Source organism: Chinchilla lanigera, unplaced genomic scaffold (genome assembly GCF_000276665.1).
Source record: "Chinchilla lanigera isolate Chin_1 unplaced genomic scaffold, ChiLan1.0 scaffold00022, whole genome shotgun sequence".
NCBI lineage: Eukaryota > Metazoa > Chordata > Mammalia > Rodentia > Chinchillidae > Chinchilla > Chinchilla lanigera.
This window is the reverse complement of record NW_004955423.1, coordinates 11,936,515-11,957,930: the sequence shown is the minus strand read 5'-3', so window position 1 is coordinate 11,957,930 and position 21,416 is coordinate 11,936,515. Positions and strand designations below refer to the sequence as shown.

The 21,416-nt window shown below is 35.3% G+C and overlaps 1 protein-coding gene across 11 annotated transcripts in view; it reads left to right on the top strand.

Annotated features, from left to right (window-relative positions):
- The window catches only part of Adgrl2 (adhesion G protein-coupled receptor L2), a 273,166-nt gene that overhangs the window by 104,548 nt on the left and 147,202 nt on the right, over positions 1–21,416 (top strand). For all 11 annotated transcript variants that reach the window (XM_013514481.1, XM_013514478.1, XM_013514474.1 and 8 more), the window contains one exon: positions 18,301–18,473. In XM_013514481.1, the coding sequence (XP_013369935.1) occupies positions 18,401–18,473 (73 nt within the window). In that variant the 5' untranslated portion in view covers positions 18,301–18,400. The remainder of the gene's footprint in view (positions 1–18,300; positions 18,474–21,416) is intronic.

Sequence of the window (21,416 nt, the reverse complement as noted above, 5' to 3'; positions counted from 1 at the left end):
GCGGCAAAAGCGCCTGCCTGGCAAGCGCAAGGTCGTGAGTTCGGTTCCCGGTACCGGAGAAAAACCAAAAAAAAAAAAAAAAAAAAAAAAAACAAAATACAGTACAGACATCTAATTTGATAAGATACTCATCTGTAAGCCAGATGTTTCAATTTTAGGAATAAATTTACATATAAGAGGATATTAATCTGACTAAAACACTTTAAACCAACTTCATTTATAGGGTATGGTAAAGATAATAGCAAACTTAATGAGTATTAATATTTGGTAGCCTTGTCATTCTTACATGCTGTACAATTTCTCCAGGCTGCAAGATAGTGTATTACCAAGCCAGAATGATTGGATTTTTACCATTAACCTCCTACCTCTCCCTCTGAGTTTTGATCAACTATATTAAGATGTATGGTAATAAGAAATTCTTGGTTTATAAAAAAATTTCTTTGGAGAGCCCTCTTAAATATAAGTTGTGGATCGGTGAATGTAACTCAGTGGTAGAGTGCTCGTCCACTATGCACAGTTCATTTAGGCCAGTACCCAGCACTTCAAAAAAATTACAGCCAAATTATCCTTTCATTTAAAAAAAGCTTTTTTCTATTACCAGAATTATCTTTTCAAAAAATTGGTATTGCTTATCTGTTAAAAATTTGGTATTTCATATATGTTAATGATTTGGTGTTTCATATCTGTTTGAAATTTGTCAAAATTTGGTATGTTTTTGTAGTTCAGAGCGACTGTTTCTAGTGACGTTGCATGCCCATAAATGACAGGTGATGGCCTGCATTTACTTCAGTATAATGCGTGGTAGTAGTGTAATGCATGGTATTTCTGGTGTCTTGGATTTTACTTTCAAAATGTGAGTTTTGGTTTCCTGCAATGCCCCAGGGCTTATTGTGGCGACATATGTGGTTTCAAAAAATTGACAGAACTTCAGTATTGAGTTTGTCAAAATTACCAGAGCAATAAAGTCTGTATTTTTTTAAATGTTGATTGTTTTGTTCTTTCTAAGAACAATTTTCCAATAAGCACATTTTACTTAGTTTACCATTAATTTCTGAACTTTCATGCTGTTTGTTTTAAGTCTGCAGCCATTGGACAGAGTACTATCACATGTGGATTGTATGCATTAGGTTCATGAAAGACATGGATATTACACAGATAATTGTAATCTGAGGCTCACTCATGACATGCCAGCATGAAGTGCAGAGGGAAAGACTGTGGGAATACAGGCTAGGTGGAGTGAATTTAAAATGACACCCCATTTTAAGCCGATCTGAAGAGAGAGAGAAAAAGTTCAGAGGTAAAAGTAAAACCTTGGGAAAAGAGAAGAGAGACATGGCACGTTATGGATAGTCTGAATTGTACAGGATTGTAGCAGATGGAACTGTAGTGTTAGTTTAGGACCGCTTTATAAAGAGGCTGCTTTGTGACAGTGGTGTAGGCCAGGAAAAACTGTTGACATTTTCTTTTGTTTAGTTGTTTTTTTTGTGGGGGAGACAGGGTCTCCCTAGATAGTTCAGACTTGCCTTAAACTCACTGTATAGTCCAGGCTGGCCTCATTACTGACAGCAATCCTCCTGCAGCTTGGATTATAGGTATGCGCCACCATGCCCCACTCCATATTTTTGAAAGAAAATATTTAACTCATGTTACATATAATAGCTAAGTTGTACAGCCAATGAACTTGTGAGGGTGGAATAGTGGAAGAAACGAAAACCTAATTAGAAGGTGTGAGTGACAGTCCTCAGAGAGGCAGTGACAATAGACAGGGAAAGAAGTTTTCAGTGGGATGGAGTTTGACAGGGAGCAAGACCTAGGAACCAGTGTCTAGAACCAAGGTTCTAGCCGGGTCCTTATTCTTTAGCCTGTTTGGGAGCAAGGGAGAAGATATGAGGCCATTTTCCTGATATTTTGAGGTGCATGCAGTTGTCTGAAGAATACCATGTATATTTTAATTTTGTATTTGTAAAAAGTAAAATTTTGCTTTTTTATAGTTATCTAGAAATATTTTTGAGTATGAACTCACATACATTTACATGATACTTGCTTTTTCTACATGCTGACCTGAAGTGAAACTTGTAGTGTATGTTTTATTCTATATGGCTTAGAATAAGCCACTAGCTTACTCTACCACTGGCTTATTTCTATTTTATATGAGGTCGCTACTAGGTGATCAAGACCAAAAGTCAGCTGTTGTAATCTAGTTAGAAAGAACTCTTCATTGAAGAATATCTTTGTTACAGTGTTCTTGTTGAGATCGTCTTCAGTGTTCAGGGCCATTTTAAATACTATTTTTAAAAGCTCTGTAAGCAGCTAATTTGATATTCTTAGGTTTCCTTACAGACCAGCCTTCTCTTTTCAGGAGTATCTGTGCCCTCAAAGGTATTTGTTTTAAATTCATTGTAATTTAGCTTTACCAAGGCTTTTTATTTTGTTATCAAGAACTTCTATTATATACAGTATTGATCTTATTGGTACATTGGTGCCCTGGTGCATCTCGTTCCATGTAAGAACAAAGCATCGTTCACTCAGTAGTGATTCGGCTCCTTATATCCAGCAATATAGGTTTTAGGTTTCAGAGCTGATCCTTTGAAACATACTAATTATGTCCCTGTGTCTGAAAAGTAACCTCAAAGCACCCTCCAGCACTTAGCTGTCTGTGATGAGTATGTTCTCAGTACATCTTCATTTTATTTTAATACCTCTTTTGGTTGTGCTGGTGCTCTGTCACACCTCCACCCTATACTTTCTTTGTTTGTGGCGCTCAGCATTGAACCTGATTATTGAACCCAGGGCCTCCCAGGTGCTCACGAGCATGCGCTCTACCACTGAACTATTTCCCTAGCCCTCAGTGCATCTTTGTATAAGTCATTGTTATTGATGACAGTAAAGATTTCAGAACCTAGCAAATTATAGATTCTTCTCACAGGTATAGGAATGACAATAATTGCAATAAAAGCACCACAATACTATTTCAGTGACCTGTGTCTTTTTAGGCATGCGTTTTCATTTTTCACATAATGTTTATTTTCTTCTTTTTTGTGTCATTTTTGTTTGGAAGATTTTTTTTCTCAGTTCTTACGAAGGTTGTCATTATTACTAGTGCTATTATTATTAGGACTTACTACTGTTGCTACCTTTCTTAGATGACAGGTCAGTGCTTTACCTGACTAGCTTTTATCAAAATTGATGTTTGATACTGAAAACGGGAAGTATTGATATCTACCTGTTCACCCAAAAGTATCAGTACTTTATGGTGCAATTAAGTAAAACGATTAATCATTTCTCCTCATTGCACTTTTGTAATCTGATCCCTGACTTGCTATGCTGAAAATATGTAAGTAGGATTTTTTTTTCTTCTTCATCTTATCTCAGACCTGCAGTCACAGCTCCAATATCCCTGCCCCTACATCATCTCAAGCATTAGGATCCTCCCATGTTTTGGCAGCTTTAAAAGGAAAGTCAGTAGAGGGTATTGATCAGAGCTGTGCCCTGGTATGAAGGCTTGCCTCTCCTGGATTCTGAAAGGACCTGTCATGCCGAAGACATAGATATGCAGAAGGTAATCAGCCGGAAATAAAGGGAAGTTAGCTAAATGTTCTTCTTTCTACTGTAGTGTGAATTTTATTTAGTTAAGGAAACTATAAAATGCGGATAATACAAATCAAAAGTGACATTTAATGTTTATGAGACAATATGTAAAGTTTTGACAACAGTTTAATAAATCTGTGGTTGAGCTATTATCAAACAGTGTAACCATCTAGTCACTTAGCAACCTGTGAAACAATAGCATTTAATATTTTATATAGCCTTGTAGCACAGGTGGCCCAAATGATTAGCACCAGAGACATTTTCTCGTATACAAGGAGCCATTCTTGTGCAGTTCCTTTCTTCATTGAGTAATTACATAGCGCAGGTGGATTATCTTTATCTTTTAATTGTGAAGTGATAGCGTTTTGGGGGGAAGGGTAGTTGTCTGCCTTCCAAAATGTCTTATATTAAAATCTGATTAAAATCTCATTGTGTTCTTGCATTCGCAGCAGAAGACTCCTATAAATTATATTATATGAAACTGAATACTAACTGTGGTTTGATTTAAAGTATTAATAAAATCTAAATTTGTACTTTCAAGCTGTAGGGTTTCATGATTTTAATTTAGTGAAACGCCAGGGCAGTTTTTTGTATTTAGTTTGACAAGTGTTATGCGTGAAGTACATCTTACCAAGTTAGGACAGACACGTATATTATGCCATTAACACTGCCCAACTATTAAAACCTGTGAAGTTTCATAGTTAATATTCAGATGATACTTTTGCAACTGAGTTGCTTAGATTTATTGTCAATACTGGTTAATTTACATATTTAAGTTGAATAGGTTGCACTTGCTGGTCTCATGAACAGTGGGAAGTTCAGATTTCAAAGTGGCCATGATTTTTTCAGTAGCCTCCTAGAGTAAATATTAAAAAGAAATAATTTACAGTGTGCTATGTGCTGTAGACAGTATCAGATGTTCTAATTATAATTTTTTCATTGTTCTGAAAGGAGGTAAAGGTACGCATGTCACTCTTAAGTTTTCACTGCAAAGAGGCATTTAATTCATAGAAACAGGATTTTTTTCATTAAATATTAACAGGAAAATATGTAGATTTGGAAACCCACTTTGTCAGAAAGTTTTACAAGAAAAAATGATATAAATGTCCAACATACTATGAAAATAAATGTCTAACTGGTTCATTCATACAATTTTTTATTTTATCTAAAAGGCAAAATTATCAGGTTCATTTACTGTAGTTTCATATAGTTTCACATTTTATAATACAGTACTTTGTAATAAAAGACGGTCTTGCATATTGTATAATGCTTTATTATGTAGTAGTACATAATTCCACATTTTGTGATACTGTACAAAGTTTTAAACTATGTATCTTATAAATTGTTTTTATAGATACTGTTAGATTTCCACGTATTTTAAGGAAAAGTTTCACCACAGGGGCATTCAGCTGGAGTGTGTGCCTGAATTACAGGTTTTATTTTTCCAATAATTCTGATCTTTCTGTGTCTTCACTTAGAGTGAGAGCCAAGTGGTTTTTATAACTTCTTGAGGGATTTATTTGACTCCTCTTAATGATGGAAATTATAATGTATTTTATTCCAAACAATGACAAATTAAACCTCCTGGCAAAATATTAATTGTCTTATAAATCCATACTCACCAATATTTAGTTAATTAAAAAATAGTGCTGCTTAGAGAAAATCCTTCAAGATTTCTTTCCTAGGACATTACTGTAGGTTTGTTTTGAGTTTCAAAAAATTTTTCTGAATTATGTCGACTTTTCCTTGTCCTCACTACTTTTCTTATGACATTACTTCCCACTTACTTTCTTTTCCCATTACTTCTCTTCTTTTCTTTCTACCCCTTTTCCTCCCATCCCATCCTTCCTCCATCCCCACCATCTAAACTATTTATTGATAGCTCTTTATGAAAGATACTTGGTGCTCCTTGAGGTTATAGATGTGAAAGCAGTGGATTCTGTTTAAAATTAGCTCGTGATCTTTTGAAAGTGATTTCAGATCCTTTTTTGATAATAATAAAAAGCACATTGTGCTGTGGATAGAGTAATGTGGTGGAGGTTTAAGGAAGGAACCAGGCAGAGACAGTCAAGGGATGGGTATAAACTGAGTCTTAGCAAAAGAAATACTTCAGCCAAGGGACAAGTGCAGCAAGATTTCAGGTCCAGGTGATAGCATAAGTATTTCAAGAATGGTACCAAAGTAAGGGTGAGCCTCCTGGGGTCTGAGAATATACAATCGAAATGCTGTAGTATTTCAGCAAACACGGGAAATAAAGCATGGTCATTCTCACATCACATGCAACTATATTAGATGAAAGAGAAATCAGTTAAAAAATTATAACATTTTCCAGACTGTTAGTTTATTGTAGAGTCAATATATTAATCATCAGGATATTACACCACTCATTGAGATCACAGTTAAAGCAAAGAACAAAAGCCATGGTCTGCAGGGAGCACTTGCCCTCTTAATTACCCTAAAATAATTTGTAAAGTTATTTGTGTACTTATCCTACTTCCTTATCTTCTGCATCCTTCTATTGTCTGCAGTACCAGCCTCAGTGCCTGGGACAAAGTCTGTATCCAGGAGATTCTTGCGCCTTGATTTGAAGAGACTTTCATTAAAAGGACATAAACATCGAAAATTTTGACAAAAGAGATTTAAAAAATAGTTCAAAGGTTTAGTTTAAGATAAGCAATTATTAATCGGACAGCTGCTGTCATGGAAAAAAAACACGGATTGGCCCCAAGTAACTGTGGAAGGAGAAATTCTCCCAGTTTAACCCATTCTGGTTGGCTTTATGGCAGAGGTTGTTTCAAAACTATGTAGTTTGAACAGATTGTTTTTTTTTTTTTTTTTTTTTTAGGTGGGGAGAAACATTTACTGTGTGGGAAAAGAAACTTGAGTAAAAGTCAGTTTGATAGGCATACGGAGAATTATTGAGCAAATAAATTTGACAAGCAGAGTATTGGTTTAGGTAGTTTCCAGTTAGAGCAGATTGGGGTTAAATTCCATGCTATTGGGTTAGTTTTCAGCTTTGCTTTTTGCCACTGTTGTAAAACTCAGTTTATGGTCCTCTTCTCATGTGCCCCTAGTTGCAATTTCTCTGTTGTTAAAAAATGAACTTGTGATAAATTATAGTGAGATAATAATGTATGTACTTAAGGGAAAAATAATAACAGCAGTTTTGAGATCTTCCTTTGTCAAGTCATAATCCCAGGTGTTTTCTTTGGCTACATGTGCAATGATTTCTAGGATCGGTTCCACTTTCAGACATTTTAAGGGTTGAGAGTGAAATTAGGAAGACTTAAAAGCTCACCAGCTGAGTGAAAGGTGAGGCACTCTATGAGATTCTTTGCAGAAATTTAGAGAGGAAGAGATTAAGGTAGAGGGAAAAAAAGAAAAGCAAAGTGATTAAGATGAATACAGCAGTAGATGTGTAACATAGTAGCGTAAAGTACCTTTTTTATTAATAGAACTCTTATTTTACCCAAATTTAGGATGAATAGTGCTCCAGAGGATTTTTAGTTTTAAAAATGATTTGATATTGGGCTATTTTCATTTTTATGGGTATATATCCATTTACATTTAAGTAAATTTGGTTCAGAGAAAATCTTTTAACGTATTTCAGAGTAATGTGATTTTTCTTTTACCATTTTGCACTAATGTACTTCTTTGTTATAGTAAGAAATTGAAGAATATATATGTATAATTCATGCTAAATCTGTATAGTGGTCTAGAAGGTTTTTCAGGAGAGTAATAATGGAGTGGAGGATTCTTTAATACATAGGAGTATATAAAACATTATTAATGTTAACAGATGTTGCACTTTAATCCCCTAGAATGATTGTTTGGTGCCAGCAGGAGATTTATTAAGACTGAATTGTGGGAAATTGTGTGTGCCTGAGCTGCTACTTAGATTGTAAAAACACTATTGAAAACTGTGAAAAAGTTTTAGCTATAATTGGCAGAGAAGTATTAACTGTGCTAAAAGAAGTATGTATGTATGGTTGGCCCATGCGCCTTAACCTTTTTATCATTTATCTTCTTGTATTAATGTCACTGAATTATTAATTCATGAGCCAGGGTGGGAAGGGTGAAGGGCCCATTGAAATGTGTGGCAAATTTATCCTTATCGCTAGAGACATGAAAAAAAGTCATTTTGTGTTATCTGCAAAATGGAAAAGACATTTTAAAATTTCATTTACGGTAATCCACTTCACTTCCAGTAAAACACCTAGGTTATTAGTACCATAATGTAATACTTTTATTAAAAATTTGTTACCTCCTGTTTTGTCTTAAATGCGTAATAGTGACAGTGTAGCCTTTATTTATTTTAATGTAATGCCTGTTAATTGTAGCTTAAAATGTTATTCTTATAAATAGTGTGTTAGAGTTTGGTGAATTTTAAGAAGCATTACATTGGCAGAAAATAAAACTATTTGCTGCAATAGTGCTATTTAATAAACTTATTTTGATGGAGGGGAGTCTGGATATAGGGGATTGGCCAGCTTTAAAAATACTTTTTTCCGGAAGAGATAGGTGCATCTACTACATTGTGAGTTCGTAATTACTTGGAATAAGATTAGTGATGTCAGCCCCGTAGAATTTTGAGCTTTTAGAAGAAAGTCAGTAAATTAGAATTTAGCAATTTCCTGAATACAAATTTGGACCTGGGAGATAGCCACTACTTCATACCGGGTGAGTTGCAAGGGTGAGAGAAATTTAGGGGGTGGAAGCCACTTTTACCAGCAACGATTCGAAACCACCCTACTAATGATGGAATACCTCAGGCTCTTATCCAAACCTCATTACTTTTCAATCTCCCATTACTTACTGTTTTGATTGGTTTTATATTTTCTCACAACATCAAACAAAAGAGCAAGATAAATGACTGTGGTAATGTCCTTTGTTCTCTTTTCTGGAATTTCCCTGCAAATACTGTACGCTATCCCTGTGACTCTGATACATACTTTAACATGAATTTGTTTTGGTCAGTGTAGTGCCGCTTGGTTTTACTTTCTTCATTCCATCATGATTGACTTTCCCTTCCATTAACATTAAAATTAATTTCCTAAGATAATAGCCTAAGTGACCAGTTTATCACCTGTCTGCATCCAGCTACCTGAGTCTTGTACTTGTTCGTCTGTGGCAGTGACAGCCAGATGATTTGTGAAGTTTTGTTGGCACGCAGCCATTGTCATTCCTTTAGCATCGTCTGTGGTACCTTTCACCATAAGGGGGTAGTTGTGACAGAGGCTGTAGGTTGATTCCAGTCTTTGCAAATTTAATAGAATACAGTTGATAATTGTAAGCTTAAGAGATTTATAGAATTACTAGCTATCATTGATTCTTTTTAAGTAGTTTCTTTATATGTGGAGTGGCAACAGTGATACTTCTTCCTTGAAGGTTTTTGAGTTAAAACAGTTTGAAAGATCATTTAAAAATTACAGATACATGGAAGTCATCTATCAGATGAATGGACTTGGCAAGGACTTTAACTTCTAGCCAAGTTTTTAGTAAACTATGTTTCTTCTTATTAAATACTGCTTTTATTACTACTTTAGTGTTCTTTGGAATTTTAATAGTGGTTATAAAATTATATTTTAAAGTTGAAACATCCGTGTTATAAAAACCACAGGCCGGCACTCAGCTTGAATATTAAAAAGTACTAAGACATAAAACTTGATGTTTTGATTTTTAATAAACTAAAATTTTGGTTTTTGTTTTTAATTTTTTGATAATGTTAACCATGCAAAATGACTCCATTAGTCATTATTTCTTAATAGTATGTTCATACTTCTCTTTCTTTTCCATCTTAATTTCCTAATATATTTTAGAGGAATCAGGCATTCTAACCATACAGAATCTTAGCTTGATATTGGAAGACAAAGGAACTCTTCTGCTTACTTAGACTGTAAATTTGTCTTTAATACTGTTAACTAAATTATTTAGAAATAATTGATATATTCAGTTTTCTTTATGACTAAAAAATCCATTTATTTTGAGTTTCACTTATACATACAGATATAAATGGTATGAAACATATTGGTAATGGCTTAATAGCTGCTGAACCCAGAGCAGGTTTAGAAACTTCTAGTCCCTGCTGCCTTCTTGATTTTTGTCTCTAGTATTTTTGCCCAGGGAGGCAGAGTGAGAAATATGTGAGCTAACTAAGTCTCAGATTACTGTATTATGGCTGCTAACATAACAATATGAATGGGTTTCAAAAATAATTTTTTAAAATGGCTATTTCAGATGTAATTTTAAAATAGGGATTAGAACAGTTGCCAAGATATAAAGAAACATGTTTTAAACATAAGAATTTTGCTTAAAATTACTTAAAAGTGCAGTCAGTCCTGTAATTTTATTCTGGGGGAAATAGGGACAATGACATTGGCATCCTAGATCTGTTGTCTATTTCCACCTGAGTATGTAGTTGCTGACCTTGAGCACTGGGATGCTGTGAAGAGTCCCGACCCTCAGAGGTGGGGGTTAAGTGTGCTCTTGATCCCACCCTTAAAGTCTTCAGGAAGATGACACTGATTGGTTGATCTGAATACACATCTCAATGATGTACAGATCCAGAAACTGCTGTTACTTTCTCATTATTTTGACACAAAATAAACTCATTACCATTTTATAATTTGGGAATTAGTGATTATTATTTAGTGCATATGTTTTATCTTGATCATCATCTAGTATATTTAATTATCCTTAGAAGATCATTAACTCCTTATAGCAGGCAGCCATATCTTAATCTTTTTTTAGAATCCCTTTAGAGCTAAACACAGGCCCAATTAATACATAAAGTTAAAAAATAACACTGATTTCAGCACCCAATATTAAAAGTATCTCAGAGGCACTCACTAGATATTTATTGACTTGAACTGAGATACATGCAGTTATACTACTAATATGACCTGCTTTACTTTAAAAGAAGGCAAGTTTAGAAAACACTGTATAGTCTTTATAGTTTGCAAATGAATTGTATTGTTTATTGATTACAAAAGCCAATCTGCTGTATGCTTGACAAAATTTTCCTGTTCCTTGCAGTATACTCTTTATACTTAATTTTTCATATTTATTTTAAAAATCATTTGACGTATTTTACATTACCTCATTACCTCTGAGAAACCTCTGATGGTGATATTGATGATCTAATATACAACAGATCCTGGATCATTATTATTTCATTTAGTGGTAATATATATAGACCAAGAGGGAATTTGAATATTGATTCAGGGAATGGCTAGTAACAGTGATTTATGAACAGAGTCCAGAGCAGTGAGCCAGATATAACAGTGTATCTTCCAAGCCACATTGAATTTTTCTTCTATGTTTGCCTAAACAATTAGTCCACAATTTCAATAGATGTCAACTTTTTTTTTTTTTAAAAGAAAAGAGACCCAATAAAAACAGTGGTTTAAAATTTCAAAACAAGATTGTAAGGGAGTAACAATGGTTAGTACGCTGTGTATAATCTTCACAGTAGTTTTTTTGAGACTAGGTCTCACCATGTAGTTCAGGTTGATCCTGAACTCCCTGTGTAGTCCAGACTAACCTTGAACTCATGGTGATCCTCCTGCTTTGGCATATGGAGTGCTGGGATTACAGACTTGTGTCACCACACTTAGCTTCCTTGCATAACTCTTAAGATGCATTGCTAGTTATCTTGGAGAATATATTTATTTTTATTTTTCTAATTTACAAGCACCTTCTTAAGTAGTTTGTTTATAAAATTTATTAGTCTAGAATAATTTGTTAATATATAACATAATTCTTAGTACTTTACATAGCAATATAAATGAGCAAAATTATGGTAGCTCAACTGGAAATACTAAAAATTAAATTAATATGTAGCCATCATTACCTAAGGGAGGTTAGTTTTGCACATGTAAACATTTTTAAAATCAACTCATTATTCTTTTAGTATTTTATCACTTTTGTAATCCCAAAATGACTTTTCTATTTCCATTTTTTATTGTAAAGGAAAAAAATAAAACATATAAAGTAAATTTGTCTGATGTACTAATTAGTGGCAGTAGTGATTTTAAAACATGGGCTGGTATGAAACATAATAGCTTAGTAGCTGCTGAACCCAGAGCAGGTTTAGAACCTTCTAGTCCTTACTACCATCTTGACTTTTGTCTCTGTTCCCAGGAAAGCAGAGTGAGAAATATGTGAGCTGACTAAATCTCAGATTACTGTAGTATGTCTGCTAGTATTTCAGTGCTACTATTTTCATATTGCCCTTGAACAAGTTGAAATTCCTCCTTCAGCCAACCACCATTCCCAGGCTGGGTTCAACCCAGTGTCTTGCATATGCTCGGTAAATGGTGTACATGTTTTTCATTTTAAAATAAAACAGAAAATATATATTTCTCAAGATCTTTTATTCTTCAGTACACAGCCAATAATAGGTGCTCACTAAATATTTGCTTTTTAATAGGTGAATAGTAGAAACATGGTCTTCTAATCAGCCTTGATTGGAATCTGAGCTCTGCCACCTACTTAGCTAAGTAATTTCAGTCTATTTCCTGTACAGAAGCCTCAGATTTCTCTTTGTAATATTGATCTTACCTTTGTATAAAGATTAGTGATGTGTGTCTATCACTGTATTTCACATGCAGGAGGCACTTGGGAATATTTCTGATCATAGTACCAGAAATGTGTATTCAGCTATTAAAAACATGCATGAGAATTCTAGACTATTATAAAGCTGAGAGGAAATATAGTATGTCTTTTACATTTGAAGAGGCCTGCCATTCAAAAATAGCTTTTCCTTTCCTCCAAATGGGGAGGGCACTACTGTGTTGTCAGTATGCTGTAAGCTTTTCTAATGGCAAATCAAAACATATTGCTATTTTTATAGGAGGGTATGAAAGTTGATTAGGTGATCCACCAGCCTTCCATACTAATGCATAACAGTATTTTGGACTGGGAATAAAGCTCTTTTTTTTTCTTTTGAAACTTCAATTGCAAGTTTCATGGATTCCTAAATGTCCTTTATGTTGGTTTGAAAATGACATCTTTTTAATTTTATTGTTTTGACTGGGTGGATCTTAATGACGAGATCGGCAAGTGGCCCGGGACTGTACCTCCAGTGTCCACAGCTACAGGCTGCTTTTGCATGCTCAGCACAACTCCTCGATATTAGGGCAAGTAGCAGATGTAATTTACCAGGAGCATTCCTGGACTCCTCATAGGAGAATGCATTCCTCACAAGGAAGAAATTTCGGGAAGGGTAAGACCCATAATGAATATTAAGGGGATTTGAACATAAATAGTTCAATTAAAATACTTTAAACTTGATGCCAGTGTCTTGATACCAGTGTCTGAAGACCCAGAGGGAGTGGGGCAGGCTGAGGGTTGGCCACGTGGTTTTAGAATCTGTCAGCATTTCAAGCTGCTATCCTTGTGAAGGCAAGAATAGAAATTCAACACCCAGGAAATGTCTGGCACTAAAAGAAAGCCTTTCTGGTGAGTAGTAACCAGGATTTACTTAGCCGACTTTCTGAAGGAAAATTCCCAGAGGTGTCGACGTTTTCTCGGATGTTAATGTGAGGAAGAAATTCCAGCCTGTGAGAATCACACAAAAAATATTTCTGAAAAGTGATTAGTAAGTTTCTGCTAAGTTGATATTAAACTAAGTTATTTTTCATTTTCTAAGTATTTGTAGGGGGAAGTGTGGGCCTAAAGTATGCTTTTTTTGTGTTTGCTTCAGTAAAATATAGAAAAACAGCCTTTTTTAATAATAAATTTTATCCCACAGTGGTTATAGTTTTATAGTGCAAATAAAATCAGACTCATTTTGTAAAGCTCTCTTTAGTTTTCAAGTAGAATTGACGTAGATTTCATGCATAGAATTTCAGGCTCACTCACAGCATTCATGTTTCATTTTATGTAGCATTAGTGCCTATGACAAGGACGGGTGACTTTGGTGGCTCTCTTGCTTAGAAAGCTTTTCCTTTTCTCTCCTGCCTTTGGTTCCTGTCGTTGTTTTGGGCTTCAAATCCATTGTTCACAGTGGTTTAGTGTCCATGATTAGAAGCCAGAGACAGTGCTTTAAATATGAATCTGTGGTGACTTTTTTCTTAATAACATATCAATCTGAGTTAATTAGTTTTAAAATTTTAAAATTTTAAAGTTTTCTTTTCCTCAAATTAGAATTGATGTTAAATAACCCCTTATATCATTGATAATTGTCAACAAAAAGGTTTTTTTCTTTCTATGTTTGCTAAATAAACATCATATCATCTGACTCCATGTGATTTCCTGAGAAGGTAAAAAATATGTGACTGAAAAGTGGTTGGTGGTGTTTTCCTTTTAAATAATTTTGCTGACGGTTTAAGGCACAGGATATTTATTGCAGCTAATAAATACAAGCAGGTTACTGTCTGAAAGACTGTAGCTGACTGTACATTGTAAGTAGCATACAAAACATTGGGGGCTGTTGGGAGATAAACAGTGCTGAAGCGTATTCCTGGAAGTCACCGTTTAGCTTTAGAAGGTTCAGTAGTAACGATGCATTAATTGACTTTTTACATGACAGAGTAATAGGATACTTACATCTAAAAAAAATCGTGGCAGAGGTTTGGTAGACAGTGGCTTGCGGTTTCTAGAAACAAGATCAGCATGAAATTGTTTGAATCTTATTTGAAGGAGAAGAAAAGGAACACATATAGGAGGCTGTATTTTAGAAGTGACTTGGATTTCTAAAGGTCCTAGTCACTGACAGAAGAAAAGTTTCCGTTGTTACTTACAGAGGAATTGTTACGTATCTTCCCTCTCCTGGTGCCTCTTCCACCATATTAAGCTCTCATAGGCTCTGGGAAAAAATGTTTTCTAAAGTCTGAATACATGTCAGTTATTAATGTGGGAAATCCTTCAAAGGAATCCTTTCTCTGTATTGCAAGCCCACTTTTTTGGGTGGTGTTCCTTGTTTTTGTTTGCTTTGTGCAATATTCCTGTTGAGCTGCTTTTTAGAGCTAGCAGGACCAGTCTGTTAGCTACATCTGCGTCTGTGAGTGTCTTTTTGGCTCCAGCATGATTTAGGGGGTGATGCTTTCTTGGGATTAGCTTCAGCATATTTGATTATTTATTATTCTAGTCCTAGCTGTTTGTGGTTTGCTAAGTATTTCACTTTTCATTAATATTTGTACAGTGAGGAGTTGTTTTTAATTTGGGTCACAGCAGTAAAATCTTTTGACTTAGTTTTCAAAATTGCTCTATAGTTTGAACTTCTGGAAATAATTCTATTTGATATGGAAGTGGTTGGGTATAGGTTGTGGAGGGAGAAAAATAAATGTGATACTCTTTGGGACTTATTGCGCAGACTGTTGTACTTAAGCTTTATTTGCATAAAGAAGTCACAGTTGTATACATTCTAGAATGTTTGGGTATCAGAAACAGTAATTTATACTAAGCCTTACGGCTGCAGTGTGCTTTGCAAATGTGTTTCACATTCTCAGACCTTCAGAATACACTGAATTTTAGTGTATAAAGTCTATTCATGAAGAGCTCTGTCCTGGCCAAAGACCACAAGAGAGGTCTTGGTTGTGTGGTTTCCTCCTCCTTTTCCTCTCACTAGCAGAGGTTTTCCTATCTTGGCAGCTGTTTCCTACAAAGCAGTCATCAGCTCCTGATTTCTTCCTTCCCTTTCTTCCCACAAATAAGGACTCTTAAATAGTGGGTGACCAAAGACGGGCTGCTCTTGGATCGCCTCAGGAAGTGGAACTGTATTAAGAGTGGAGCGTGTGGGCAGGGTGCCCATCCGCACCAGCTCACAGAAGGGAAAGTGCCCAGTGCAGGTCCAGCTTAGGCAGTCAGAATCCTCTGCTGGAACATGGAGCAGCCCCAAGGCTGGCTCAGTTTTACTTGTAGCAATTATTGTACCTCATCCACATTTTAAAATTACTCTAATAGATTGATCAGATTATTGACCAAACTGTAGGAGATAAGTTTTTCATTGATTAGTCTTCTGGTTAGGACAGGCCAGTGAAGTCTTTTGACCTAACAGTCAGACTTAGGGACTTTTCTACAACAGCTCTACACGGCAGGTTTACTTCAGGTTGTGTCTTTTGACTACTCAGAGTAAGAAGTGAACAGAGCAGGGTAGGTAGTTCCACATGGATGTGTGCCATATCGCCATCAGACTGTGGGGATGGTGATGATTTTTGATACTGTTGAACCTAAGGTCTTAGGAATGTGTGAGGCAAGTGCTCTACCACAGAACTAGAACTAAAGCGACCTCCCCACGCTTCTGCCACTGCTCTTTATAGTTTTAAAATTTTCTATTCTGAGACAAGGTCTCATTAAATTGCTCTTGCTGGCCTGGAACTTGCAGTCCTTCTGCTTAGCCTCCTGAGTAGTTCATGAGATTAATTTTTGATATGTCATTCTTCTTTTGGATTTTTTTAGCATATAGAAGAGGAGGAAGCCTACCGTGACTTTCTTCTTTTTTTCTTGCTTCTTTGGACAGAGAAGCATCTGAAGTATTGTCAGAACTGTTTAATACTATCTGTGACCTCCATCATCGTAATACCTACATGTCTTTAATGATTTCAGAGAGAGCCAAACATTAGACAGATTATGAGTCAAGGAGGGGGGAGAGAGAGAAGCTGTTATATCTCTGAAGATGGGCATGATAAAACAAACTCCTTCTTATAGAGATATCTTGCTAATTTCATTCCTGATTTTTATAGATCCTCATATTTAAACACTAGATAATGGCTTCAGATGGTTTTACATTCTTTTTTGGTGTTTTTGTTGATAAGCCAAGATAGAGCGCCTTTATGGTGTGATAAACATTCCAAACCATTTAGAATCTGACTGGTTTTCCATTAGAGTTACATTTCAGTGAACTGCTAATATATTACAGTAAGCTGCTAGTACAGTCCTCTATGATACATTGAAGCATGTAGTAAATGCAGAGTAGTTCCATTAATGTGCAAGAGAACTCTTAGTTGCCAGGAAAATTTTGCTTTCTTCATTATCTTTCTGCATTAATAACGACATCTAAATTATTAAAGAATTGTCTTATTTGAGCTATTTATGCAACCTCAGAATAGGGTGGGTAAGAATCCCCTCACTGCCCTACTTTGTAAAAATTTAGTTGTAGCTTATTTATTTTTTTTTTTTTTTTGTTTTTTTTTTTTTTTGTTTTTCTCCGGTACCGGGAACCGAACTCACGACCTTGCGCTTGCCAGGCAGGCGCTTTTGCCGCTGAGCTAAATCCCCAGCCCTAGTTGTAGCTTATTAAGGGTGGCAAGAGAAAACTTGTATAAATATTACTTAGACAAAAATACTTGGAAGTAATTAGGAAGAAATTGTAAGATGCTCCCTTAAAGGAAAAATTTGTGATTTCTTTGCCCTCAGAGGCTAGCCCAGGAGAATGGATACATTTGGAAAATGCTGATTTTACATGTAATACATGTAATACTGTATTTTACATGTAATGCAAGGGTAATATTATCTCTGACTCCTTGTACTGTCCTACAGAGAGGTAGAGTATTTACACAGAACTCAGCAAATGATCCTGTTTCATGTGATTTTAGTAACCAAGACACACTGACACTGTCATATTCCTCAAGTTTTTGTACTTTCTCCAGTTTGGAGAATTGAACTCATGAGGTCTAGTCAAAATTAGAATTGATCCTAGGTTTGGTATTCCTTGCTATCCCTTGCCCAGTTGTTTTGAAAGAGTTAAGCATCTTGCCAGGCCTGATGGCCCCTGCTTATACTAGCATTTGGGGGAATGAGGCAGTGGGACAGCCACAAGTTTGAGGCCAGCCTGGACTACATTGTGAGTTCAAGCCCAGCCTGGACTATACAGTAGTGAGACTCTGTCTCAAAAAAACAAAACAAAACAACAGGTTACACACCTTGTAGTTACAGTGATCATGACCTAACGGTTGTCACTTGGGTTTAGTGGCCTCAAGGGTATGGGTTTAATCTTAAACTATACCTTCCTCTAAAAAAAAGTAGTACATGAAGAATCGTTATGAGACTGTCACTTAATTAAACTGGTTCCTCTATGAGTAATTAGCAGTCATAAATAACAATTCAGTATATGCCTTTCAGGAATGTGACATTTTTGCAATGCCTGTGGTATGTAAAGGAAAGCACACCCATACATAAACAGTGGTACAACGTTATATAGAAAAATAAACTCCTTACACCTGTAACCCATGGTACAAGTCAGTTGTATAAAATAACTGCTGTTACCATCATTAGAAATGAATAAAAGTACATGTGTATGCATGACTTTTTTTTTTTTTTTTTGGTACCGGGAATCAAACTCGGGACCTTGCACTTGCCAGGCAGGCGCTTGTACCATTGAGCTGTATCCCTGGCCCCTCATGACTTTTTTTTAGAGGTATTATGTACCAAACCTAATGCCTTGAGAGCTGATACATGTTATAGAGCTAGAGATATGTTATCCTAGAATGACTGTCTTTGCTTTTCTAAGAAAACTTAATATTAAGCACTTACATACATATTCCATAAATTCATAGGTCATGATTATCTATAAATGCTTCTTGGGGTCTCACTGTTGTTGGAATGTAAGCCTCAGATACCCAGTGTATAGGAATAGCTTCTATATTGGTTATAAAATCAAAATATATTTATACTTATGGAAGGAGGGAAGAGGGGAAAGAGTAGTTATTTTTACATTTTCTGGGATATTAAAGGACCATAAAGTAAATGATGGATTTGTTTATTTTTCAGATATGAGGATCAATGATGCAGACTGCTGGGTTCGATGAAGCTGGGCATTTATAACTAGATTCATTAAGGAATACAAAGAAAATATTTAAAAGGATCAATAATGGTGTCTTCTGGCTGCAGAATGCGAAGTCTGTGGTTTATCATTGTAATCAGCTTCTTACCGAATACTGAAGGTAAGACACAGTCTTAAGTTTTGTTTCTTAGATCTAGGAGAATCTGAATTATGTAGGCACTACTTTGTGTGAAAGTGGCTGGAATATTTTTTAGAAATAGGTGTTGAATTCTTATATTTTGGTGGTTGAGTTATTTTTACTGTACTGCTGCATGATATAGAAAGAGCTATGTGTCTGCATGTATATTTTACATATATTTAAAAATAAGAGTAATTCTAAATAAACCTAAAGGAACCAACTTGATCTTTTTTTATATATTTTACATCTACTGGCTACGTTTATTTCACTAAAATTGAAAGTATTTTATAGTGACTTTTACTTCATCTTTAGTTCTGTCTGCTTCTGAAGTAGACAAAATTCTAAAATGCCTGAAATTTTTTAAGTCTTTGAGAGAAATTTGTTTTTGTAGCACTTTTTAGTATTATCACTATCTTTTAACAATATATATTTTCCTTATAATGTGAAAATTTGCAGAAATAATAGCAGCTGTTTCTTTATACTTAAAAAAAAAAGAGGCAAGGAAATTTTCCTGAGTGCAGTTTTAAATTCTTAATTTTCTTTACATCATAGGGATTGAACCCACAGCCCTGGGAATGCTATTTAAGCTTTCTAGTACTGGGCTTCCTCCCTAGCCCTAAAAATTACTCAAGTCTAAATATAGTAGTGAGCATATTTTTCAAGATAGATTAGACTTGATTTTTAAAGAAATAAATACATTTTTGAGGCTTAATGAAGTAATTAGATCTTAATATCATTATTAATTACCATATGAATTGCCTGGTATATCTTATTTCTATAGTTTTAAATGTTATTTCTACATAAAAATAACATCACTCAGGTATTTTTTAGAGCAGGCTGGAAGTTAATACGGAGGTAAGAAATGCAAATTTTATTGCTAGTCCATAGTGATAGTTACTGTATTTGGTCTGAAAATATATTGATGTATAAAATCTGTGAAGAATACAGTGTCTGAGAAATAAATGTAAAATACAAAGATTGTTTTAGTTTCAAATAGTTGATAAAATATTTTAAAATTAGTTTTGTGTGTACTTTTAAGTGATCCCATTTATACTTATTAATAAAGTGATAGGTAGGGGAAAGAAATATACTGTCGAGAAATAGAAGCATATTAGTCTGTTATTTTTGTAATATGCTTCAAAATGGTAGCATTTTAATTTTGCCAAAAGGATTTTATTTGAATTGCTTGTTCCAAAATTATATATTTTTTTTAATCAATTTTCACTGTCTTCCAGTACTCTGTGTTTAATATATTTACATAATGGTATAATTTAACTAGCTGGTTCATTTGGAAATAGTTTAAAATAAGAACTTCTGTGTCCAGTAAGGATATAGTGTTCACACAGACTTAAGTCACACTTGAAAGATACAGTGGGTTAATATTTTATTTTCAGATGACATTGCTCTTTGCTTTAGAATTGAAAATGCACCAGATTTAAAAGTGCAATGTGTCTGACTGAATAGCACTGTAATGGTAAACAACAAGCAGAAAGTGAATTTAATAATATGAATCTCAAGCTTGGATTGTTATGAAAATTATATGTATAGTCTATAATTTTGCTTCTGGTTTTTGGAGGAAGAAGCTAACTGAATTCCTGCTGTTCTGTGTGAATGTTTTTACACATTTAAAAGAGATTCCAGGTGTGGACCAATGGGTCATTAGTCCAATAATGAAAAATTTTCCAATCAACATAGAGACCGCTTTGCTGGCACAGTAGCTTAACTCAGCAGGGGGCTAGAAAACAGAGTCTTTTTCATGAGATACTGCAGTTTTATTTCTGGTGTCACCTGTCAGGTCAGGATTCATATCTGCTGTTACAAGAAATTTCATTTTTGGCGCATCAGGCCAGGGGGTGTTGCTTTTGAAGCAGTTCCCTCCTACAGGTAAAAAGAACCCGGAATGAACTCACACTGCTAGTTGTAAGAGTATACACAGTTAGTGCTCACTGTTAGAACACTGATCCAGCAGCACATGAGTTTGTCTTAGAAAAGTTTTACATGATATGATAGTCCTTTATTGCCGGAAACCAGATAATGGGCTGCGAACACCTGTCGAGAAAACCAATCAAAGTTAGCTATGAGGACATAGGAAGGAAGATATAAAGTTGACTATTCAGCCATTAAGTTTCATCCGAGCCCTCACACCATTACCTTTTAAAATGTTACCGAGCACTTGTTGTAGCAGTTCCTAGGTCCTTGCACATAAACTCAGATGAGGTTACCCAGGTGGTCTTCTTTCTCCTTTTATTGAGTGACTAAACTGAGCCGGGTCCTTGGGATTCAAACCTGTACAAGGTGTAGTTTTTGCTCTTGTTCATTGCTGGGATTGCAACCTTAATACCTATTGGAATGAAGTACATAAAGTAGTTTGAGTGGAAAGAGCAGGCTATGGAACTTTACTATAGGCAGGAAAGTGCAGACCCGAGGGTCCATGACTGAAAACATTCCAAAATTTAGCCTCGCTTTGCCAGGCTTTCAACTTCTCAACAGAAGCCAAACGGGAAGATTTTTCACAACTAAATAAGATTTCCAAAACAAAACCAGCCCATGTATTGTAGAATAGCTGTGGGACATGCATGCCTTCTTTTTCAGAGCTGTCTTCTGTTTAAGTAATGTTTTATCTTTATAAAACTGTAAAGGTTTCACATATTTTTGGATTTGTTTCGCATTTGTACTTTGGAGGGTCACTCTTATAAATGCTATGTTTTGTGCATATTTCTTTTTTTTTTTTTTTTTTGGTTTTTCTCTGGTACCGGGAACCGAACTCACGACCTTGCGCTTGCCAGGCAGGCGCTTTTGCTGCTGAGCTAAATCCCCAGCCCCCTTGTGCATATTTCCTAATTTTAGTTGTTTGCAATTCTGGGGTTGACCCCTGTGCCTGATGCACATGGGGAAGTACTCTCCGATCGAACTACATTCCCAATC